Source organism: Haemaphysalis longicornis, unplaced genomic scaffold (assembly GCF_048455015.1).
Source record: "Haemaphysalis longicornis isolate Haplotype H1 unplaced genomic scaffold, Haemaphysalis longicornis Haplotype H1 scaffold_7, whole genome shotgun sequence".
NCBI lineage: Eukaryota > Metazoa > Arthropoda > Arachnida > Ixodida > Ixodidae > Haemaphysalis > Haemaphysalis longicornis.
The window spans coordinates 127,597,630-127,616,658 of record NW_027526422.1 but is presented as its reverse complement, the minus strand read 5'-3'; the positions used below and the strand labels follow the sequence as shown (position 1 = coordinate 127,616,658).

General features: G+C 48.6%; 1 protein-coding gene across 2 annotated transcripts in view; it reads right to left on the bottom strand.

Annotated features, from left to right (window-relative positions):
• Positions 1-8,396: 8,396 nt before the first annotated feature.
• LOC144146945 (3-oxoacyl-[acyl-carrier-protein] reductase FabG-like) overlaps positions 8,397-19,029 on the bottom strand; it is a 34,261-nt gene continuing 23,628 nt past the window's right edge. Inside the window, exons 5-9 of one of the 2 annotated variants that reach the window (XM_077678913.1) lie at positions 16,272-16,312; positions 15,438-15,507; positions 13,421-13,457; positions 10,775-10,838; positions 8,397-8,868 (exon numbers count right to left, since the gene is read on the bottom strand). In XM_077678913.1, the coding sequence (XP_077535039.1) occupies positions 8,710-8,868; positions 10,775-10,838; positions 13,421-13,457; positions 15,438-15,507; positions 16,272-16,312 (371 nt within the window). In that variant the 3' untranslated portion in view covers positions 8,397-8,709. The remainder of the gene's footprint in view (positions 8,869-10,774; positions 10,839-13,420; positions 13,458-15,437; positions 15,508-16,271; positions 16,313-19,029) is intronic. The other variant, XM_077678915.1, reaches the window with a different exon arrangement.

Genomic DNA, 19,029 nt, shown 5'->3' with positions numbered 1-19,029 from the left:
GTAAGTGACCCTCGAAACGACAAACGCCCGCACCAGACGGATGGCGTCGTCCTCTTTGAGGCCTCTGTTTCTGTTAGACACCCGGCGTAACATGCCGAGTACCTGTTCCGTGGTGGTTTTGATTTTAACGACGGCGGCGTCCGGTTTCCCGTTGTTCTGCAGCAGCAGGCCCAGTATCCTACACTGCTGCGTCGGCTTAATCTCTATGCCGTCGATTCTGACCGTGATGGCCGGCTGGGGCGCCTTCTTGGGTCTTCCCGGCTGTATGAGTAAAAGTTCTGATTTGTGCGGTGCGCAGCTCAACCCGCACGACTTCGCGTACTCGTGCACGGTCGTGGCCGCACGCTGCAAGGAATCCTCGATCCAGCCGTCGGACCCGGCCTTCGCCGTCCACACCGTGATGTCGTCGGCGTAAAGGGCGTGGTCAATGCCGTCTATTTGTTCGAGTAAGTGAGGTAAGGGGAGGAGAGCCAGGTTGAAGAGCATGGGAGACAGGACAGACCCCTGAGGGGTGCCCCGCTCGCCGAGCTTGATGGGATCCGACTTCTCCCCTCCTACTGTGATGGTGGCTGTTCTATTGGTCAAAAAGTCCTTCACGTAACCAAAGGTTCTCCGGCCACACTTTGTCTTTTTCAAATTCGACAGCACGCTCGCGTGCGTCACGTTGTCAAAGGCACCTTTCAGGTCTAGAGCGAGGATCGCCCGTGGACCGTGCCTCGTGGCTTTTTTCACCACCAGCTCGTGAAGCTGCACCATGACGTCTTGGGTACTCAGATGTTTCCGGAAACCGAACATCGTCGCGGGCATTTGCCCCGTGTCTTCGAGATGCCCCTGCAACCGACGTAGCACCATGCGCTCCATGACTTTTCCCACGCAGGACGTGAGGGATATGGGACGCATGTTGTCGATCGAGGGGGCCTTTCCGGGCTTCGGGATGAATCGTACATCTGCTTCCTTCCACTCGTGTGGCAACCGAGAGCTCTCCCAGGCTTCGTTGACGTGCCCAAGCAGCTCGCGCGCCGCCGTACCGCTCATGTTGGCGAGCAGCTTGTAAGTTACGGCGTCCTTGCCGGGTGCGCTTCTCTTGTTGCTGTCGTCTATAGCAGTCCACAGTTCCGCCATGGTAAACGGTCTGTCGAGGTCTTCGTTCTCAGGTCCTTCGTACTCCTCCGGGATCGGGTGGACGCCCTTCTCGGTCTGCAGGTATTTGTCCGCGAGGGCCTTAACAAGCCTGCGGCCGTCGCCATTGTACGAGTTGAGCACCTTGGTGAGGGTGCGGTTGGTCGCCGTTTTGCTGCTCGTCGGGTCGATGAGGTGGCGCAGGAGCTTCCACGTCTTTCCCACGGACAGCTGACCTTGCAGACCGTCGCACATCTTGAGCCAATTTTCCTTGCATAACTTAGCCGCGTATTCGGCGATTTGCTTGTTAAGCAAGGCGATGCGTCTGGCGATCTTTCTGTTGCGTCGTTGACGCTTCCACCTTCGAGTTAGAGAGTGACGGGCCGCCCACATATTGGACAGCCTGGCGTCGACGAACGGCGTCTGCGTCGTCGTCGCTATTTCCTGCGTGAACTTCTGAAGGGCCTGCTTCTGGTTACGTGCCCATTCCTCGTAAGACTGTGTCTTGTAATCTCGCCCGGCGTCTTCGCCCGTGGCGTCTTCGTCTTCCTGGGTGAACTTTCTCATCTTGTCCCAGTCGGTGATCCGCGCCTTGCCCAGCTCTGCTCGGAAACAGGGACCACGGACGGTGATGCTGATGATGCTGTGGTCCGACCCCAGGTCGACCTCTTCGCATCTCCACGACGCGTCGAGCGACCCGGTCAGCCACGACAGGTCCGGCGTGGTGTCCCTGGCCACGCTATTGCCTCTTCTCGTGGTGACTCCCGGTTCGTTAAGTAGGACGAGGTCTTGGTCTTCCATGGTTCGTACCAGGGCTTTTCCTCTCTTGGACAAAAGTTTGTAACCCCATAGCGTGTGTGGGGCGTTGAAATCACCGAGGATCAGGAGCGGCCTGGTCCCCGCCAACCTCTTCGCCTCCTGCACGGTGCGGTCGAAGTCGTACTGCCTCTGTGACGGCCTGCAGTACGCACTCATTACGAATATATTTCTTGTGCTGCCAATTTCCCGTGCGTGGACTTCTACCAGCGTGTGCTCGCACCCGCTCTGCGCCGTGACGTGCTGGGTTGCCGCCACGTTGTTGCGGACGAGAACGGCTGTCCCCGTTCCCGAGGGGTCCGTGTAAGTGATGTATCCCGGGAGTCGCGGCTTCCCGTTCGTTTCTTGCAGTGCAATGATGGCAGGCGGATCATCCTGTCCGCTGATGTACAAATTGAGCTCCATCTCCTTGTGACGAATGCCCCTACAGTTCCATTGATAGATGCCGGTGGACTCGCTGCCGTCCACTCGCTTGCGACGCTGCTTACTTGGGTTCTGTACCATCCTTGTTGGTAATGTCCAGTCGAACGCGCCTCTTCGCGATCGCGTCTTTGATTCTCTCGGCGCGTTCCTTCTTCAGGGACGCAAAGCGGGTGCGAACCTTAATGGCAGCAACCCTCGTTGCTAGACGTTCGTGCTTCACTTCCAGCGTGTTGAGACGATCTTCTATCCTTCCTAACGCTGCCAGAATGGCCGTCAGTGCATCCTCTTGAGGTAATTGCGTTTGCTCCTCCGCTTTCGGTGTTGCAACGGCCGCCTTGCTAACCGGGGCCTCTTCGGCGTCCATCGCCTCTTGGGCGCTTTTCTGTTTCGCGCTGCTCGCTACCGGCATCGCTGTCTTCGGGTTAATGGCGGGGGGAGATCCCCTCCGCGGCACCTTGCGCGGACCTTCAGCGACGTTAGCCATCAACGTGGGGCCCTCTTGTGGTCTCGCTTCGGTCGAGCCTGAGCTGCCCGCCAACTTCTCTAACTTGGACATAAGTGCCCTGATTTGGGCATTCTGCTCCTGAATGTGTGCGTTCTGGCGCTCGATAATTTTCTTTAGTTCTGTTACCTCGCCACCGTCCTTTTGTGTGCTCGGGGTCGATTTAGGAGGGGGAAGGGGGGGAAATTCGGAGTCGGGGACTCGAGCCCCGGGAGACCCGCTAGCCCAGCCCACCTTGTTGCCGGTGTTCCCTCGCTGGTCTCCGGGTCCGTCCCTCGATCTCGAGCGGCCACCTGGACTCGAACTGGTCCCGGACTCCGGTCCATTCCAGCCGGCTCGCCGTCTCGAACCACTCCTCTCCTTCGACGTCGCTCTGCCCGCCGTCTCCCAGCGCCGGTTGCCGCCAGCACCACCGCCGCCGCCGTTCCTTGCGGGCTTCGACTGGGAGCGGCCTTGACAGCCACCTGTGCAGCCCCGCAGCCGCGATTGCGACCGGGAGCGGCTGTGACGGCGGCCGTCGCCGCTCCGGGCCGGCGTCTGCGATCTTCCTGGGCGGCGCGACGAGCTGCTACGGTGGGGTCCGCCTGCAGGACCTCTCTTGTCTCGGCTTCTTCCTCTTTCGTGGTCTCCTTGATCGGAATGCTTCTTCTCCCACCGGCGTCGACGAACGACGTAGGGGGTCTTAAATCTTGCCTTGCAGGCTTTGTCTGCCGTGAGGTGATTTCCTCCACACAGGCTACACTTGGGGTCGCACGTGTGGTCGGCCGTCGGCCCGGGGGTTCCACAACCCCGGCAGATCGTGTTCGAAGGGTCTGGGCACACGTCCATGCGGTGGCCCAGTCGCCCGCATGCGTAGCACACGTCTATCTGTTTTCTGTGCAACGTACACTCCATCAGTAGGTTGCCGTACCTGATGTAACGAGGCACCTTCTTTCCTGCGAAGGCAATTACCACCGACCGGGTCTTGCCAATGCGGTTGGCCTGCAGTGCCGTCGGGTTGAATTCGTGGACAACGTTCTCTTGGATTTCTTGAGGTGTGTCCTCTAGCGGGATATCTCTTATCACCCCCTTCACAGTGCCGTGAGGGGCTGCTTCGTAGGTACTGACCTCGTGGGTCGTGCCACGTACGTCGATCCGCTCCACGGCAGCATACCGGTCGGCGTTCTCCCTCTTGGAAGTACTCACGACCACGATGTTCTGCTGCGCGTTCAGACAAACGACGTCTTTTCTCGAGTCGATTGCGGGGATCTGGGCCGCCGCCGTTAGAGCTCGGCTGAGCTCCACTCGGGTAACGTCGCTGACGCGGAGGCCTCCGCGCGGGCGCACGATGATCTTCATATCTTCGCGCGGCAGGTCTGGCATGCGCGCGCCTTTCAACAGCTTGCCCTTATTTATACGTTTCTCCTTGGGGTGACGTGTCCCATCGTCGCGGGCGCCCGCTCCCGAGCCACGGCTGCCGCTGTTGCTGAGGCCGGCAACGTCATCCGTGTCCTTAGCGCCTTCTCGACTGTTGCGAAGTGCGGGCGTAAGGCTGAGCTTGCCTTCGCCCACCCGCCGGATTCTTTCACCGGCAGTCTTCCAGCCTTGCGATCGCGTGCACTGGGCCGGCAGAATTTCGATGCCGTCCACTTCCACTCGCATGGCGGTAGTCATTTTAGGTCAATGTCCGCACACGTGAACACCGAAAAGCACTCGATATCCCGCCGGCGAACTTCTCGATCTCGGGCTAGGCCTAGCGCCGCCCCGGCCGAGGCCGTAGTCGTGGTTAGGCCTAGCGGCGTGCTCTTCTCGTGGGTGCGAAAAAGTCTCTCAAAATCGCCAAAAATGGGCCCCTACCTCAACATTTGGGTTCCCGATGATCCTCGCTACTTCATGTATCACGTCGATACACTCTCATAAGCGTGCGACTCAATTAACCGCCACAATGGGTGAGAAAAGAGCGGAGCGATGCGAACATGCGAACATGACAAAATGGCGCTCGCACGTGCCACCGCGAAAAGGAATGCTGGAGTGGTGCCAAGTAAAGTGGCTTCACCGGAATGGAAACTAAGGGGAGGGGGTTAACCATATACTGCGTTGCAGTAAGAAATACCGGAAACAAACATTGCCCAATACACCTCTGCAGGTATGTCCCCCTCTGTGCCCTAATGACGATAATTTTGGGACTCCCCCAAGAAACATTTGCGGGTGCGAGTTGCATACCAGTACCGTGGTCAGAGAAAACCAAGAAGAGTGCAACAGCACGTAAGCGTGCTCCATGCAGTGCTATAATTAAAACCCTTTACAGTAAACTCTGCTTACGTGCTTTGAAGGCAACAGCTTAACAATGATACAACATGTTTAAGTATCTTTCTTTGCTTTCGGTTTTTTGTCTTTTGACACACTCCGACAGGCATACTGGCCACAGTTCACACAGCAGCTTCCCCAAAGCCAGAGCTCTCCTCCGTTTTACGCGCGTGCCGTCACGTTCTCCTGTCAAAGGGCACCAAGCTAATTCTCATTCCATTCTGACAAGGTGCTGGGTTACCACACTTGGCTTCTTCTCTGGTGACGTGGGTTCAAATCCACATGAACCCAAATGAACCCAAAGAGCCCCATTCTGCAAAAAAGTGCCACTGTTGTTGTTGTTGTTCGGTGAAGAAAATGGCCACCGCTGTGAACAGCAAATAAAATTAAAGCCGGTCCACTTAATGGGAAAGCTGTAGAAATGGAGAGCAGTACTGATTTGCCATAATGGGCTGTGGCGCAGTTATCCACTCACTGCTACCACCCAATGCAAATCGAATTTCCCGCCTTCGCAGTGCTCGCGTGCCCCCTGCATGAAACTACGCCAGCGGGAGTTCTGTTCTTTTTGTGCTCACTTTTCTTCCCGCATGTGCCAGCGTTGCACTGCCACTTCTTCTCGCTTACTATTGTAAGAGCCAACCCAACGGGTGTTCCAAATGAATGCAGGCACTGCCGGTTAATTACGTACATTTTGCCTTAAATGTACCTACAGTTTTCTTTGCTCTAAACAATGGGAGATGTATGACAAGCACCAGCGGTTCACGTGTTTTGAACGCTCATGACTACATGAACCGCTTGGCTTTCAAAGCCTCCAAGTTATGCCGCGACGACAGCTGCCACAATGGAACCCCATAGGGCTTTACTTGGGTCCAGAGAGCGAGCTACGAAGACAAGGCGAGCCCGTAAAGTGCTCTGCACTTAAAAGCACTCTGTGATCCGATGGGGGTTTGAAGCCGGGTTCGTATATTACCAGCCCAGTGCTCTACCGAATGTGCCATCTCATTGCATAGCCAGTGTACAACAAAAGTTGTTGCTGTTCTTTTAATCATTGTGGCACTGCACACTTTGGGAATTCGCTAGGAATCGGGAGCTTTGAGAGGCAATGTACCCGCTTCACAAGATGAGCAAAACAATGAATTGGAAATGTAAAAGTTGTGGTGCGTTCCACGTGAAACTTGAGTGTGATGACACGCCAATAGACCAGGTGCACACCAGGTGCGCAGAACCCTGATTCCAGGGAAGCTGTGACACGTGCCAGTCATCTTGCTGACATAATTCACATGCATGTGAATTAGGAGTTCATACACAGTTCACTACGCGTAAGAATATAGTTTAATGGCAAAATTGGGCGTAACGCACAAGACTAATGGCGATGCCGTTACCGAGCGACACGCACGAACGAGTTTCCTCTCCTTTTTCTTCAATGTGCCCTAACACACGCATCTGGTTTCATGCTAGGCCGTGTCTAAAGTGCCGTCTGACGGTATTATAAGCACCCCACTATATCGACGTCCACCGGCGTTTTGTAACAAAATTGCTGCGCCTGGCACTACATCGCTCTAGATAACACAAATCTAGGCAACCTAACCTAAACATAACGTGTCCTAACGCACACAAAAAAATTATTTAGAACACCAGAACTAACATAATCCATAAAAAGTATAGTTAAATTTAAAGATGAAAAAAAAATACCGAGGGAAAAGCTGGTCTCGAACCACCGTCCTCGGGATTAAGAACCTAAGACGGATCCTCTACACTACAACGACAGACGCTTTGGCAGGTGCTAGCCCAGTCTTAACTATTCGAATATCGTCGGACGGACCTCTAGCCAGGCCTGCAGCGATCAGCTAGAGTGCCGTCGGACAGCACTCTAGACACTGCGTTCATCTATGGTGGGATTGACGGCATGGACAGTTATCACTGCAGAGCTCCTTTCTGAGCTGTCACTGAATCAATGGGCCGTACGTACGTGGCAATATGAAGAAATGAAAACGAGGTAACCGATGCAAATGACAGCAGTAAACAAGATAATCGGTATCGCCAGGCTTTCACCTTGAAAGACCATTAGCAACCCTAGGTACGCTGAGGAACATACGAATTTATTATTGTTCTCTCTACAGCAGCCGACGATGGACGACGTTGTTGGTTCTCTCTACAGCAGCCGACGATGATGGACGACGTTGTTGGATGTTGATGGACAACAATGGCAGTCACCTTTAGTATGCCATGAAGGTGTCTAAAAATTTCAAAAGTACATAAAAATGCACCTAAAAGGCATCTAACAATGAAGGCACCAGTGTCGGCAGGACCCAGTCACAATGAGCAGACAATGCTTCCCTCAGTGGAAGTGCATGAAGAAGTCGGCCAGTAGCATTAATCAGTGCTCCGTACAGGTTGATGTACTGTCTGTTTGTCTAGCCACTGGAAGTCTCACTGCGTTGTTACCATCCTAGTAGGTAATAGGCGTCCCTCGTTATAGGCTGTCAGTAATTTCATTTCCCGCTATGCCGCCGTGCAATGGGGATCCACTGGAAGGGCCTGCAAAGAGGCGAAGCCTGTTTGATCCACCAAGTAAGAAGAGCCATACACCAGCTTGAATATCCAAGGTCAGCCTTTCCTCATCTTGTATGCCCCAGTGTCCTTGACGACACCAATCACCAAGTTATGAACCGTAACGAAAACAACCTCGACTAGGTACAGGGTAGGACATTTTTCTTAGGGGAATTGTGCAAAGAAAGGTGTCTCGTCTCCTGGTGGGATTGTTTCAGTCTACAGGACTAGGTGATGAGTGATGACTCTCCGTGCATTCGAGACGGTAATGGGGTCAACGACGTGGAGAAATCCCCGGCAATTTTATGCAAGGCTAAGTTCGCCTCATCAAATGGAAGACACTACTACACTGCTCTGTGTCGCGTAAATGCACTAATGACACGCTAACGCGGCAATTCAGAACCGAGGGAAAGGGGCTACAAACCTCACAGCGAAATCGCAAGCTGTGAACTTTCACTTAAAGAAGTTATACTTGCACAGATCATGTTGACGACATAGCTTCACTGAGGTGCTTTTTTATTTTTGGCTGCATTCAGAACATGCTTCAGAATAAACTTGTTTCAAAGTAAATCGTCTGCATATGTAAAAAAAAAGAAATGCTGTATGTACGGTTGTCAAAAGTATCAATTTGTCTTTAATGCAACAGCCATGCTGTGTCAACCAGAGTGAAGTAGGTAAGTGCACGGATATTGACACGAAATTTTGTTAATAAAATATGCTTCATTTTTATTGGGTACCCATCAGAGGTACAAAAATCCGGTGGCAGAAACTGCAAATGCATAATTAACAGCATTTCATTTTCATCAATGCAAAGTTACTAATATCACAACAGAAACAACTTTCTCGGAAAAAGAGCAACAAACTGTCCTTCCCAACTTGAAAAGCTGTGACGACAGCCTGAAAGGCAACTCGAAAAAATAGTCACGTCTCCATCTCTAGCTTCACCGAAAGGTTCAAGGAAGTACAAAGATTCGAATTTCTTTGACGCAGTTTCCCGGCGGATTGCAAGGGTTCTATCGGGGACACATGATGCTGCGTCCACCGTCGATGGCCAGCGTCTGTCCCGTGATGAAGGAGGCGTCATCCGAGGCCAGAAAGGCGATGGCGTGCGCCACTTCCTCCGGCTTGCCCACACGGCCCATGGCGTGCGTGGTCTTCCCATGCTCCAGGAACTGCAGCGGGCAGAGAAGACTCCCCTGAGGAACTCCACACACACGATTACTGATGAAACACCTACGACAGAACAGTTAGCGCACAAAATGGCCACCTGCCGCCGTGGCCCAGTGGTTGCGGCGTTGTGCTGCTGAGCACGAGTATGCGGGTTCGATTCCCAGCCGTGGCGGCCGCTTTTCTGATGGAGGCAAAAAGTGAAAACGCCTGTCTGTCGAGATTTCGGTGTATTTAAGATCTCCGGATGGTTGAATTTAATCACAAGCCCTCCGCTAAGGCGCGAACATGCCAAAGGTGCAGCTTTGGCGTGTTAAAACCTCACACTCAATCAATCAATCACATGAAACAGCAGAGGGGCAGACAGAGTGCACAACCATGCCTGCCAATACACTGAGTAGGGGGGTGGAGGGGGTAATCTAAGTGCACAAGTCTTGAAACTCCAGCTGGATCAATGCTAGTAAACTCGAAGAAGCATGCTACTTGTCTTTATACTAGCACCGTCGAATTGGACACAGTGCCACGAATGTCACGTCTACACACTGGGCGAACTGAATATTCAAAGACTGTTCATTGTCTGACCAAGTGCGAACCATTACCCGGGCCAGGTGTTGAACAAGATATGACAGGCCAGCAAGTGGCAATTGATCTGCTAGCATATGGAAATGAAAAAAAAAAAAAAAAGGAATCGGCCAATGGAGTAGGCACCAATGAAAAACAGCCTTAATACCTGGCTGGGCTGAGAACACAATTAGAAACAACACCTTCAGAAAAAGCCTCTAGTAATGGCCGGAAGATAGACGTGCCTTCCCTTTGGTAAGAATGTTGGTTAAAACACAATGAGTTAAAAGCTTTTGATGGAAACAAAAAATGCAATAGAGGAAGTTGTATAAAGAAATTAGTAAGATAATCAAACCATCTGTTTTCTGGGCATCCTCTGTAGCACTTTTTTTATTCATCACGAGCCGATACTAACTTTTCCTTAGCTTCCGTTATGCAAGAGGCTTTCTGAAAGTAAATCGACCTTGCAACTATCAGCTCTGTCAATTGACAGCTACTGAATCTCCGAGATGAAACGACAGGGTGATTGAAGATGTGCATACTCAATAGCATCTTTTGATGAGTAAATGTGAGGCACCCGCCTGAAGTGGCACCATTTTGGTTACTGGTTACCGCTACTACTGTAGGCACAGCTGACGCATTAGGTCGGTCGCCTGTGCGTTCCATGTCAACACGCTTTCGGCTGTACAAGGACTACAGTCAAACCTCCTTACGACGAAGTAGTACCGGGACAGTAATCTGGTTCATTATATCCGATATTCATTGTTACAGTAGATCTAAACATTGGTTTTCAAACTAACTGGTAACCTGGCTCCCGCAAGAATCCCTCATACCAAAACGCATTATTTTAATCTTTCGACATACTATAAACACGATAACCCTTACCTTTGTAATACTAGTGGCATTTCAAGATCAATTAACCAGAACATGAAATGTGAGATCACCACACAACAAAATTTATTTGACAAAACAGGCCTGCGTTCCCATTTTTTCGAGGAAGGATGTCATCTTTGTGTGGTGGCTACTCTCAGCACTGAGCGGGATGAAGTTTTCCACAGTGTCCACGAATAGAGCGACCTTTGCTACTTCGGCAGTTCTGGACGCCGTGAATTTTTCAGAGTATCTTCTCTTGGCCTACTGGTCGAATATTTCTTCGTCATATCCGATAGCGCGCACGGCTCTCAGTTTCAATTTCGTTGTAAAAGGATGATGTCACTGAAATTAAGTGTGACCAACCAAAGTCTGTATTTAGTTCGCTATAGCCAATAATTCGCTATATCAGTGTTCTTTATAACGAGGTTCAAACGAGTCTGAAGGCAAACATTCTACCCCGCCCGACATCTGACTCACCTTGGCGTACTCGGCTTCGCTCATGCCGCCACGCTTGTGCACTTCTGTCACTATCACCCCGGGACTGAAAGGGGAAAAAAAAAAAAAAAAAAGGAATGGCAGTGCTTCAATTTTTGCCTTCTGCTTCATTTATTATTTCTCAATTATTAATATTTATTACAGAAATCTCACAGCACCTAAATGGCATTTATGCACGGGGGGGAAGAAAACAAAAACAGGAACAAAAAACCGTGTGCCCCACTGAATGGGAAACATGAAGTACAGTATACAGTATTTGTACGATTCTAACGCGCACCCTGTTTCGCTAAAAGTAGCCGTGCGCAACTTCCACGCACATTACAACCGGGCTCAAAATCAAAATCAGCTTTCAATGTCACCCCCCTCCCCCCCTCGCCTTAGCTTTATGCAAGCAGGAGTTAGATAAGCAAGTTTATGAAGCACAAGGAATTTTCGCTGACACAGTTGCGTCCGTCAAATCAAATCTCTTCTGTCAGGTACGTGATTTCATGTCTATTACATCTGCGCGGCAGAATTGGTGTCAAATTTTTTTTTTTTCGAATTCCCATCACTAAACTTACCTGCACATTACAATCAGAGGCGCGTTAGAATCATGAAAATACGGTAAACTCCCGTCAAGACAAAGTCAGTTCATCTGAACTTTCGCACATGCCAAGCACTGTGGGCATGTTTGTGAAGTTTCCCATAGACGCAATGTGGGGAAAAAAAAAGAAAATCCTTTCACAAAGAGTGCCACGAGTACTATTGCGTTGAACAAACTTTCACAGTGACCGCCATCTCCGGTGATTCTAAGTGAAAAATACGACAATCTTAGTAGGGCATTCACATGACCAAAGGGAATGCAAAAAAACAAAAAAGAAAATACAAAGAAACACTTCAAAGGGAATATAGCTGTTTTGAAGAAATCAAGTTGGAGGATGCTTCTGATGATGAGACCACAAGCACAAAGCCTGCGCCTTGGCGTGTGACGAAGCGGATGCTTGCTAAATTCTGTAGTGAACTACCAAATAAAAGCACCAAAGGGAGGCACCTCATTAGGTGAGGTGGCGTTATTCGCATTAACACACAGATTTGAATTGCAGCTACAAACGCCCATCACAGACTGGTTGAAACGGTTATAAGCAACAGTGCTTGAAGTCGTAGTTTTCTAACCTAAATAAAAGCTTCTTCCTCGTCACTTTTACCAATGCACAGCTACTGCATTCACTGTTCTCCAGTTAGATATTTGGATGCACTTGGGAGTGCTGCCAATTTATTTCCGCGTGGCAGTTGGTGTAAGCCAAACTCATGATAAGACCACACCTATTCTGACAAGACGAAAAGGTCACTAGTTCATCGTAATGTGTGTTTACTGTACTCACAAAGTCATGCACAGAAAAATACAATGTAACTAGCGCCTTATATACAACCGGATAAAAACTTCTTTTGGTAACAGGCTCCATATTGCCGATAATTTGGCTATGCCAATGAATGAATATTGTGTAAAAGCAGCATAAATTCATGCTCATACGAACGTTTTTGGTACTGCCAAGTCCGCAGAATCCCATTTCATTCAGAATTTATTTTGCTTAACTAAAGCTAGCATTGCAACATTTTTCAATAAAAACTGCACTAGAAATAAAGGAACGAAAATTTCGTTTCATTTGTTAACGTTCTCTTGAACATTGCTGCTGGAAATTTAACGTCCGCAACCCGGACTTCTTCTTGACAAGTGTGCCCATAATGAAAGGACCCCAATGGTCTGTGAAAAGCTTGGATAGGCCTGTTTAGTGCTATTATTTCATGCTGAGCAATTCAGAGGCTTCTGCACTTTGGCCTTTGCTTTGTTTGCCGGCTTTGGAAGTGAGGTTGCTAAGTACAGCAATATAAAATTGCCAGCATATCTGCTCATTTTGCTGTGGATGTCGTCGAAAGGTGACAGTCTTCCACCCCCTCTGCAACATAAACTCTTCCTCTCCTCTCTTTCCCAACCACCTCTTGTGGTCTTCCTGTCCCATTTCGCCCCTCCCACGATAAAGACAGTGGGGGGTTGGCTGAAGGCATTTCAAGTTTGCTGCTGTTTTTGTATTTTCAGGTCAGAATATTGTTTTCCACGTGTTTTTTTTTTTGCTATTACAGATAACAAGCCCACATCTATTTCCAATTAAAGGAACACTGCCTAGTACCAGTTATGCATTGATGCTTCGCTCAAATATGCCTAATGTTTGCTCTTTGTTAAAAACTGTCGAAAGTATCAAGTATGGGACCGAATTTAGTGGTCTGGAAAAGTTTTGCCAATATAAACTTCTCATTCGACAATAATTCTATGGTAGGGCGTCTGAATCGAGGAGCAGGCAGGCAGGCAGGCAGGCAGACAGACAGACAGACCAAAATTTTTGTACGCAAGTAGCCCAAAAAAGACTATCGCCATTCAAAAGAAAACAAAAACAAGAACACCAAAGTATATTTTGCAGTGCAAGATTGACTCAACTCAGCTATCCACTAATCTTCAGCTTTATCAAAGGGCTCCCCCTTGCATCATCACTTAACTCTATCCACCCTTGCGTGTATGAACGAGGTGTGGTATGCGCCACTAGGCCTTTTGGTGCTGCAAAGGGACAGGAGTTGCAAGAAAAGGCAGGTACTCACTTTACGGCATTCACACGGACTCCATCAGCTGCCAGCTCTGTAGGTGCCAGATGGGAAAACAGCGTTAGAGGACAACCACGAATAAACTTGTTTTGTAAAAGAGTATTCAAACTTTTAATGGTTACTGCTAGGAAAGAGAACAGAAAATGTGCACACTTGACAAAACCCATCAATTCAACCTCATCCACCCATGTCAAAGTGTGATCACTAATTCTGCTTAATTACCGTATTTACCCGAATCTAACGCGCCCCCTATTCTAACGCACACCCGATTTTCCTGGCAAAAAAAACGAAAAAACTGGCACCTCCAATTGTAACGCGCACGGGACTTTGTGACCCAGACAAACAAATGCGAAAGAAACGGGCGATTTATTTCCCGAAGTAATCTCACTCATCTTACTCCTTGTCGCTGTCCGCCGACCACAACATCTCAGCCTCAGTGCCTGCAAGCACGTTCGCAATGCCACACTTCTGAACGAACGTTCAATTATGGTCGATGGGATCGTGGCCCACGCCTCGCACGTCCATCCCGAGAGCTTCTCCAGAGGTGCACGCTTCAGCCGACCGCTCGTTTTGAACGCGTGGGAGCCACTTCTGCCATTGTTGTTATTAAGAGCGCGAGTGAAAAGATTGACGATTTGTGTGAACGCCGATAGAAAAGCCTAGGCGCCTAGGCTTGCTGCGTCCGAAAAATCGTTGCTAAAAGCTTTGGCGCCATCTTGAGATGGTGATGGGTGGGACGAAATTTCTGCTGTTTCGGCAGTTTCGGTTTTGTATCTGATTCTAACGCGCATGCGATTTTTCGGCCTATTTTTTTGGAAAAAAAGTGCTCGTTAGAATCGGGTAAATATGGTATGTTGGAAAAGGTCTTTCTATAGGTGCGACAGCTTAGTTTTAAAATCTCTTTTGTCAAAATGAAGACAAATTCACAAATTTTCCAGTGCCGCACAGCAACTAGGTTCACACGCGGCCAACAGTCGTAACACTGTGTTTTCCACATTCCACACATGCCTTTGCGCACCCTTCACCGCTTAGCCCTACGAAACAGCATTTATAAATTTTTGACCGCGCAGCAGAATGGTCGGCACATAGCAGATCACAAGGTCAGTGTCGTTAAAGTCGACAGCATAGCTTTTCGGTTAATATTTCAGTCAGTTAATAAACTGCCAGTTATTTTCACCACCCTGGCGCTGCGCTCAGTGTAACAAAGCTACAGACCAAGTAAAACTACAGAGGTAATGATGAAAGTTAAGGCTAGATCATGGGTGAGCTAATCCGTGTGCTCTAATTATTGATTCTCGAAGAAACAAAACATCGTTTGTCATCAGACAGCAGCTGAACCAGGTTCGAACGGTGTTATCTTTCGGTAAAAACAAAAAGTTGTTCAGTGTACCAGTGCACTCAGAAAAAAATTAAAGCCGTTCCACTCAATGTGAAAGCTGTCGGAAGTGCAGAGCAGTGATTCGCCATAATGGGCTGTAGCGCAGTTATCCCACTCACTGCTACCACCCAATGCAATTCAAATTTCTCGCCTTCGCAGTGCTCGTGCGCCCCCTGCCTTAAACTGCGCCAGCGGGAGTTCTGGTCTTTTTGCGCTTGCTTTTCCTCCCGCATGTGCCAGCGTTGCACTGCCACTTTTTTTCCCTTACTATCGTAAAAACCAACCCAACTAGCGTTCCTAACTAAATGAATGCTGCCGGTTAATTATGTATACTTTGCCTCAAATGTACCTGCAATTTTCTTTGCGCTAAACAATGGGGAGATGTATGACAAGCGCCAGCAGTTCACAAGTTTCGAACGCTTATGACCATATAAACCGCTTGGCTTGCGAAGCCTCTGGGCTACGCTGTGACGACAGCCGCTGCGACGGAACGCCCTGTTGCTCTATTTGGGTCCAGCGAGTGAGCTACTACGACAAGGCGAGCCCCTAAAGTGCTCTGCACTTAAAAGAACACACCATTCTAGACCTCCAAACAACGAGCACGGGAAGCTCCCTAGCGGATGCAACACCACTCACCCAGAGCGGCAGTGCGTGTCAGTTGGTCGAGGCCAGCCTTGCTCAGGTTGTAGGCCACCACATTCGGGAACTGGATGCACAAGCAGAGACACAATCAAGACCATCAGGGCGAAGTAAAACACAACACAACGTCAAAGCAGCAGTGTTCACGCTTTGGAGCACACCTACAGCAATGCAACACTTACAGTGCTCATCCAATCAGTTTGCTATGAATTGACTAACATTCGTACCATTCTTCACCTTAATGCCCACTGGGCCACAAGGGTACTTAAAATAAATAAATAAGGAAACTGCTGCCTTAGCTGCATTTCAAAAATTCGTGTGCCGTGCTGTCATGGCTTGTACAGACATAAGATAAATTGATTACTCTTAACAAAACAGCAAAGAAATAAGTCAGATGACGTGAAACCTCCCTAAGGAAAGTGATCGCACTGATGCAGAAGAAATCTCACACAAACGGTTTCGAAAGAATTTGTTCAGTCTGAATCGCCCGCCTCGCGGGGGAGACAAGCAAGCAGTTCCTAGTTTACTACGCCACTTGTAATAGCAGAGCCCCATCGGCATTTCACCGCGATGAAGGCAGGTCTCATACCGCAGCACCATTTTCATTCAGTGTGACGAGAAGAATGGCTTCGCACAAAATGAAAACAGCGCGTGAGGAATGGAGTGTGACCGATGACAGTATCGTGCATAAACACACGTTCTGCCCAGCTGCACAGTTTCCGCAAGTCATGCAATTTTTAAAGCACACGCTTTCTTTCACCACCGTATCTGCCACGGGTTCTTCCACAGCCCTATCTTTGTACAACCTTTGAAAATCTGGGTGAAACTTACAGCTCGCAGTCCGGTGACGCTCGATACGTTCACAATAGTCCCTGGAAGGAAAGAAGGCTTTTGAAAACCAAACCACATTTGAGTCACCAACCTCCCCCATAACAGTCCTTGCTCTGAACTGGCAAACCACCATCAATTCATTGCTTTAACTGTAGATGTGGAGTTAGAATCCAGACTTCATTCATCGTAACTACACACAAAGCTCACTGGATTCGAACTTTACATTGCCAAGCAATGCAGTGAAACCTCCAGTAACATGTATGGTCAACCACAAACCCTCTTGTCACCCTTTCACATGAGAAATTTCCCTGGTTGTCGACTTGTTCGGGTGAAAATGTGTGATCATCTTTGCCCTGTATTGTGGCAAATGCTGTGGTGCTCCCCTCTGCACCCCAGGAGAGGATCAAATACCCACACTATATAAACAGTATACCTCCTGTTTAAACATGGCAAGGTCTCCTTTGCCCTTTTCTTTAATAAAAATTGCTTGGGCTCCGTTTATATTAGTGAAAAAACTTATTAATACAACACCTTTCTCCACGGATATCCGCCTTAGATCAGTTTACTATAGTAACGAGTAATTAGGACCCATCAGCAATTGTTGAAGCAAGCTCCTGTCACCGTTTAAAAAGACTTCCCTGGTAATTCTCCAAACTTTGGCAGGCACCTGCATGATTTCTTTATTCTTTGTCATTAAATCTAAAAAATTATTCGGGACTGAGGATGCACAAGTGCAGTTTACACAGTTCATTTAGAGGTTTTACGGCTAGATACTACAAGAATAAACTGGCACTACTGCTTAATTTACTAATCTTCAAAATAGACTCCTTAAACAATTACTTTGCTCAAACAAACAGCTTAAAGCTGATCACAAAGCCAGTCTAGCCTTGTTTCTTTGTACCCCCCCATAAAAAGTCATTTCGGCTGACGACCACTGTGTGAAATGACCTGTCGCGCCCTATAAGCATAGCGCAAACCACGCTTAGACAAACAGTTGATGCTAAAAACAGAGATAGTCGGTACAATTATAGAAATTTTTGTGTCCACCACAGTGAACAATAGACGATGCACTTGTGTTCCCATTTTTTTCTTGCCTTCCCTTTTGGAACAGACGGACACATTACTTCAACAAGCACGTTTTTCTAAGCACCGTAAAAAGACATACTCGGAGCAAGCACTCACTACTCTGTTCACTGCAAAAATAAAAGGAATTAAAAAAAGATCGCCCATTTTCATTTAAACAAGCCGAAAATCGCGGAAACTTTACATGTAAAAGATTTGATTGATTGTAGGATTTAACGCGCCGACGCAACGCAGGCGATGAGGCGCGCCGTAGTGGAGGGCTCCGGATTAATTTTGACCACCTGGGGATCTTTATCGTGCGCCGAAATCTCGTACACACGGGTGTTTTTGCTTTTCGCCTCCATCAGAAAAGCGGCCGCCGTACATGTAAAAGAGGTGACACCGTTCAATGGTCGACCCAAAAACTGGCAGGCTGTATTTACTGCACTGCCCAACAATGTTCCGTCCCAATCAACTCTACATTGTACGCTACAACTTTCAACAAGAGCTGGAACCATTACTCCACACCCAAAGCATTTCCAATGAATGGTGTGCCAGAGAAGGCGAAACCTGTAAGGTGGGAGGTTGATGACCTGAGTTTGGTCTGATCCGAGAGCCAAAATCTTCTCTTCCAGAGACCACAGTCAAGGCTTCAAACGTTGCCAGACTGCAGGCTGCACTCAGATTTGAAAAGGTTGCACAAATACTGAGGCGAAATTCACATTTTTGAACTCCTGTGTGGCAGATATGAGGGCAAGGAAAGTCTTTGTTCCTATTTATTGTACGCAGCTTCTATAGGAATTGTACACACACAAAGAGCGCATGTTTTTACATTTTACCCTTCCTGATAGTGCCGTACCTTACAGATGCCGATTTATTTTTTCACAGCGAGCCGTCCAGACAAGTTATGCTTGAGGTGAAGTTGAAGTTCTTATTATGAACTCACTCTTTTGAACAATGGATGAGCGACTATATTACTGAGATGGGAAGTTTGGTGAAATGGATAGACTGAATGAGTGATAAGTGTGTTCAAAAGGTGAGATGGGTGGATAAGTGAGATAGGCAGGCTGAGAAGGATGCAAGGGTTGAGTGAGATAAGTGGACTGGGTTAGTGAGCGAACTGTGTTGAGTCAACAAGATTGGTGGGTTCCCTGAGCAGCAAGTGGGTTGATTGGGTGAGTTAGCGAATGAATGAGCGTAAGATGCAGTTGTTGGATTGAGTGCATTGCATGAATGAGTAACGGGTCAGGCGAGTGAACGAGCAAATTCTTGGGTGAGTCTGGATAATTAAGTAAATGAGTGAATTGGTGAGTGGCGAGATGAATGGGTTAAATGAGTGAATCAAATAAGTGTTTTGTGTGTGATGTGTGGGTGGAGAATACGGGCAGGTTGAATAAGATGGGCTGGAGGTGAGATTGGTAGGTTTCGTGAGTGAGGGCGTGAAACGAGTGGGTCAGGCGAGTGAGATAGGTAGGTTAAATGAGGCAGTGAGTATGACTGAGTCAGGTTCGGTTGAGTTATAGCTGGACGAGTGAGTGGCTGGGTTGATGGAATGAATGCATGAGATGCGTGGGTTGAGCGAATTTCTCAAGAGGGGCAAGACAGAAGAATTGAGTGAGTGGTGAGATGTCGATTGAAGAGTTGGTTGAATGTGTTTGTGAATGAGTGGTTTGGTTGAATGAGTGAATGAGTAAAT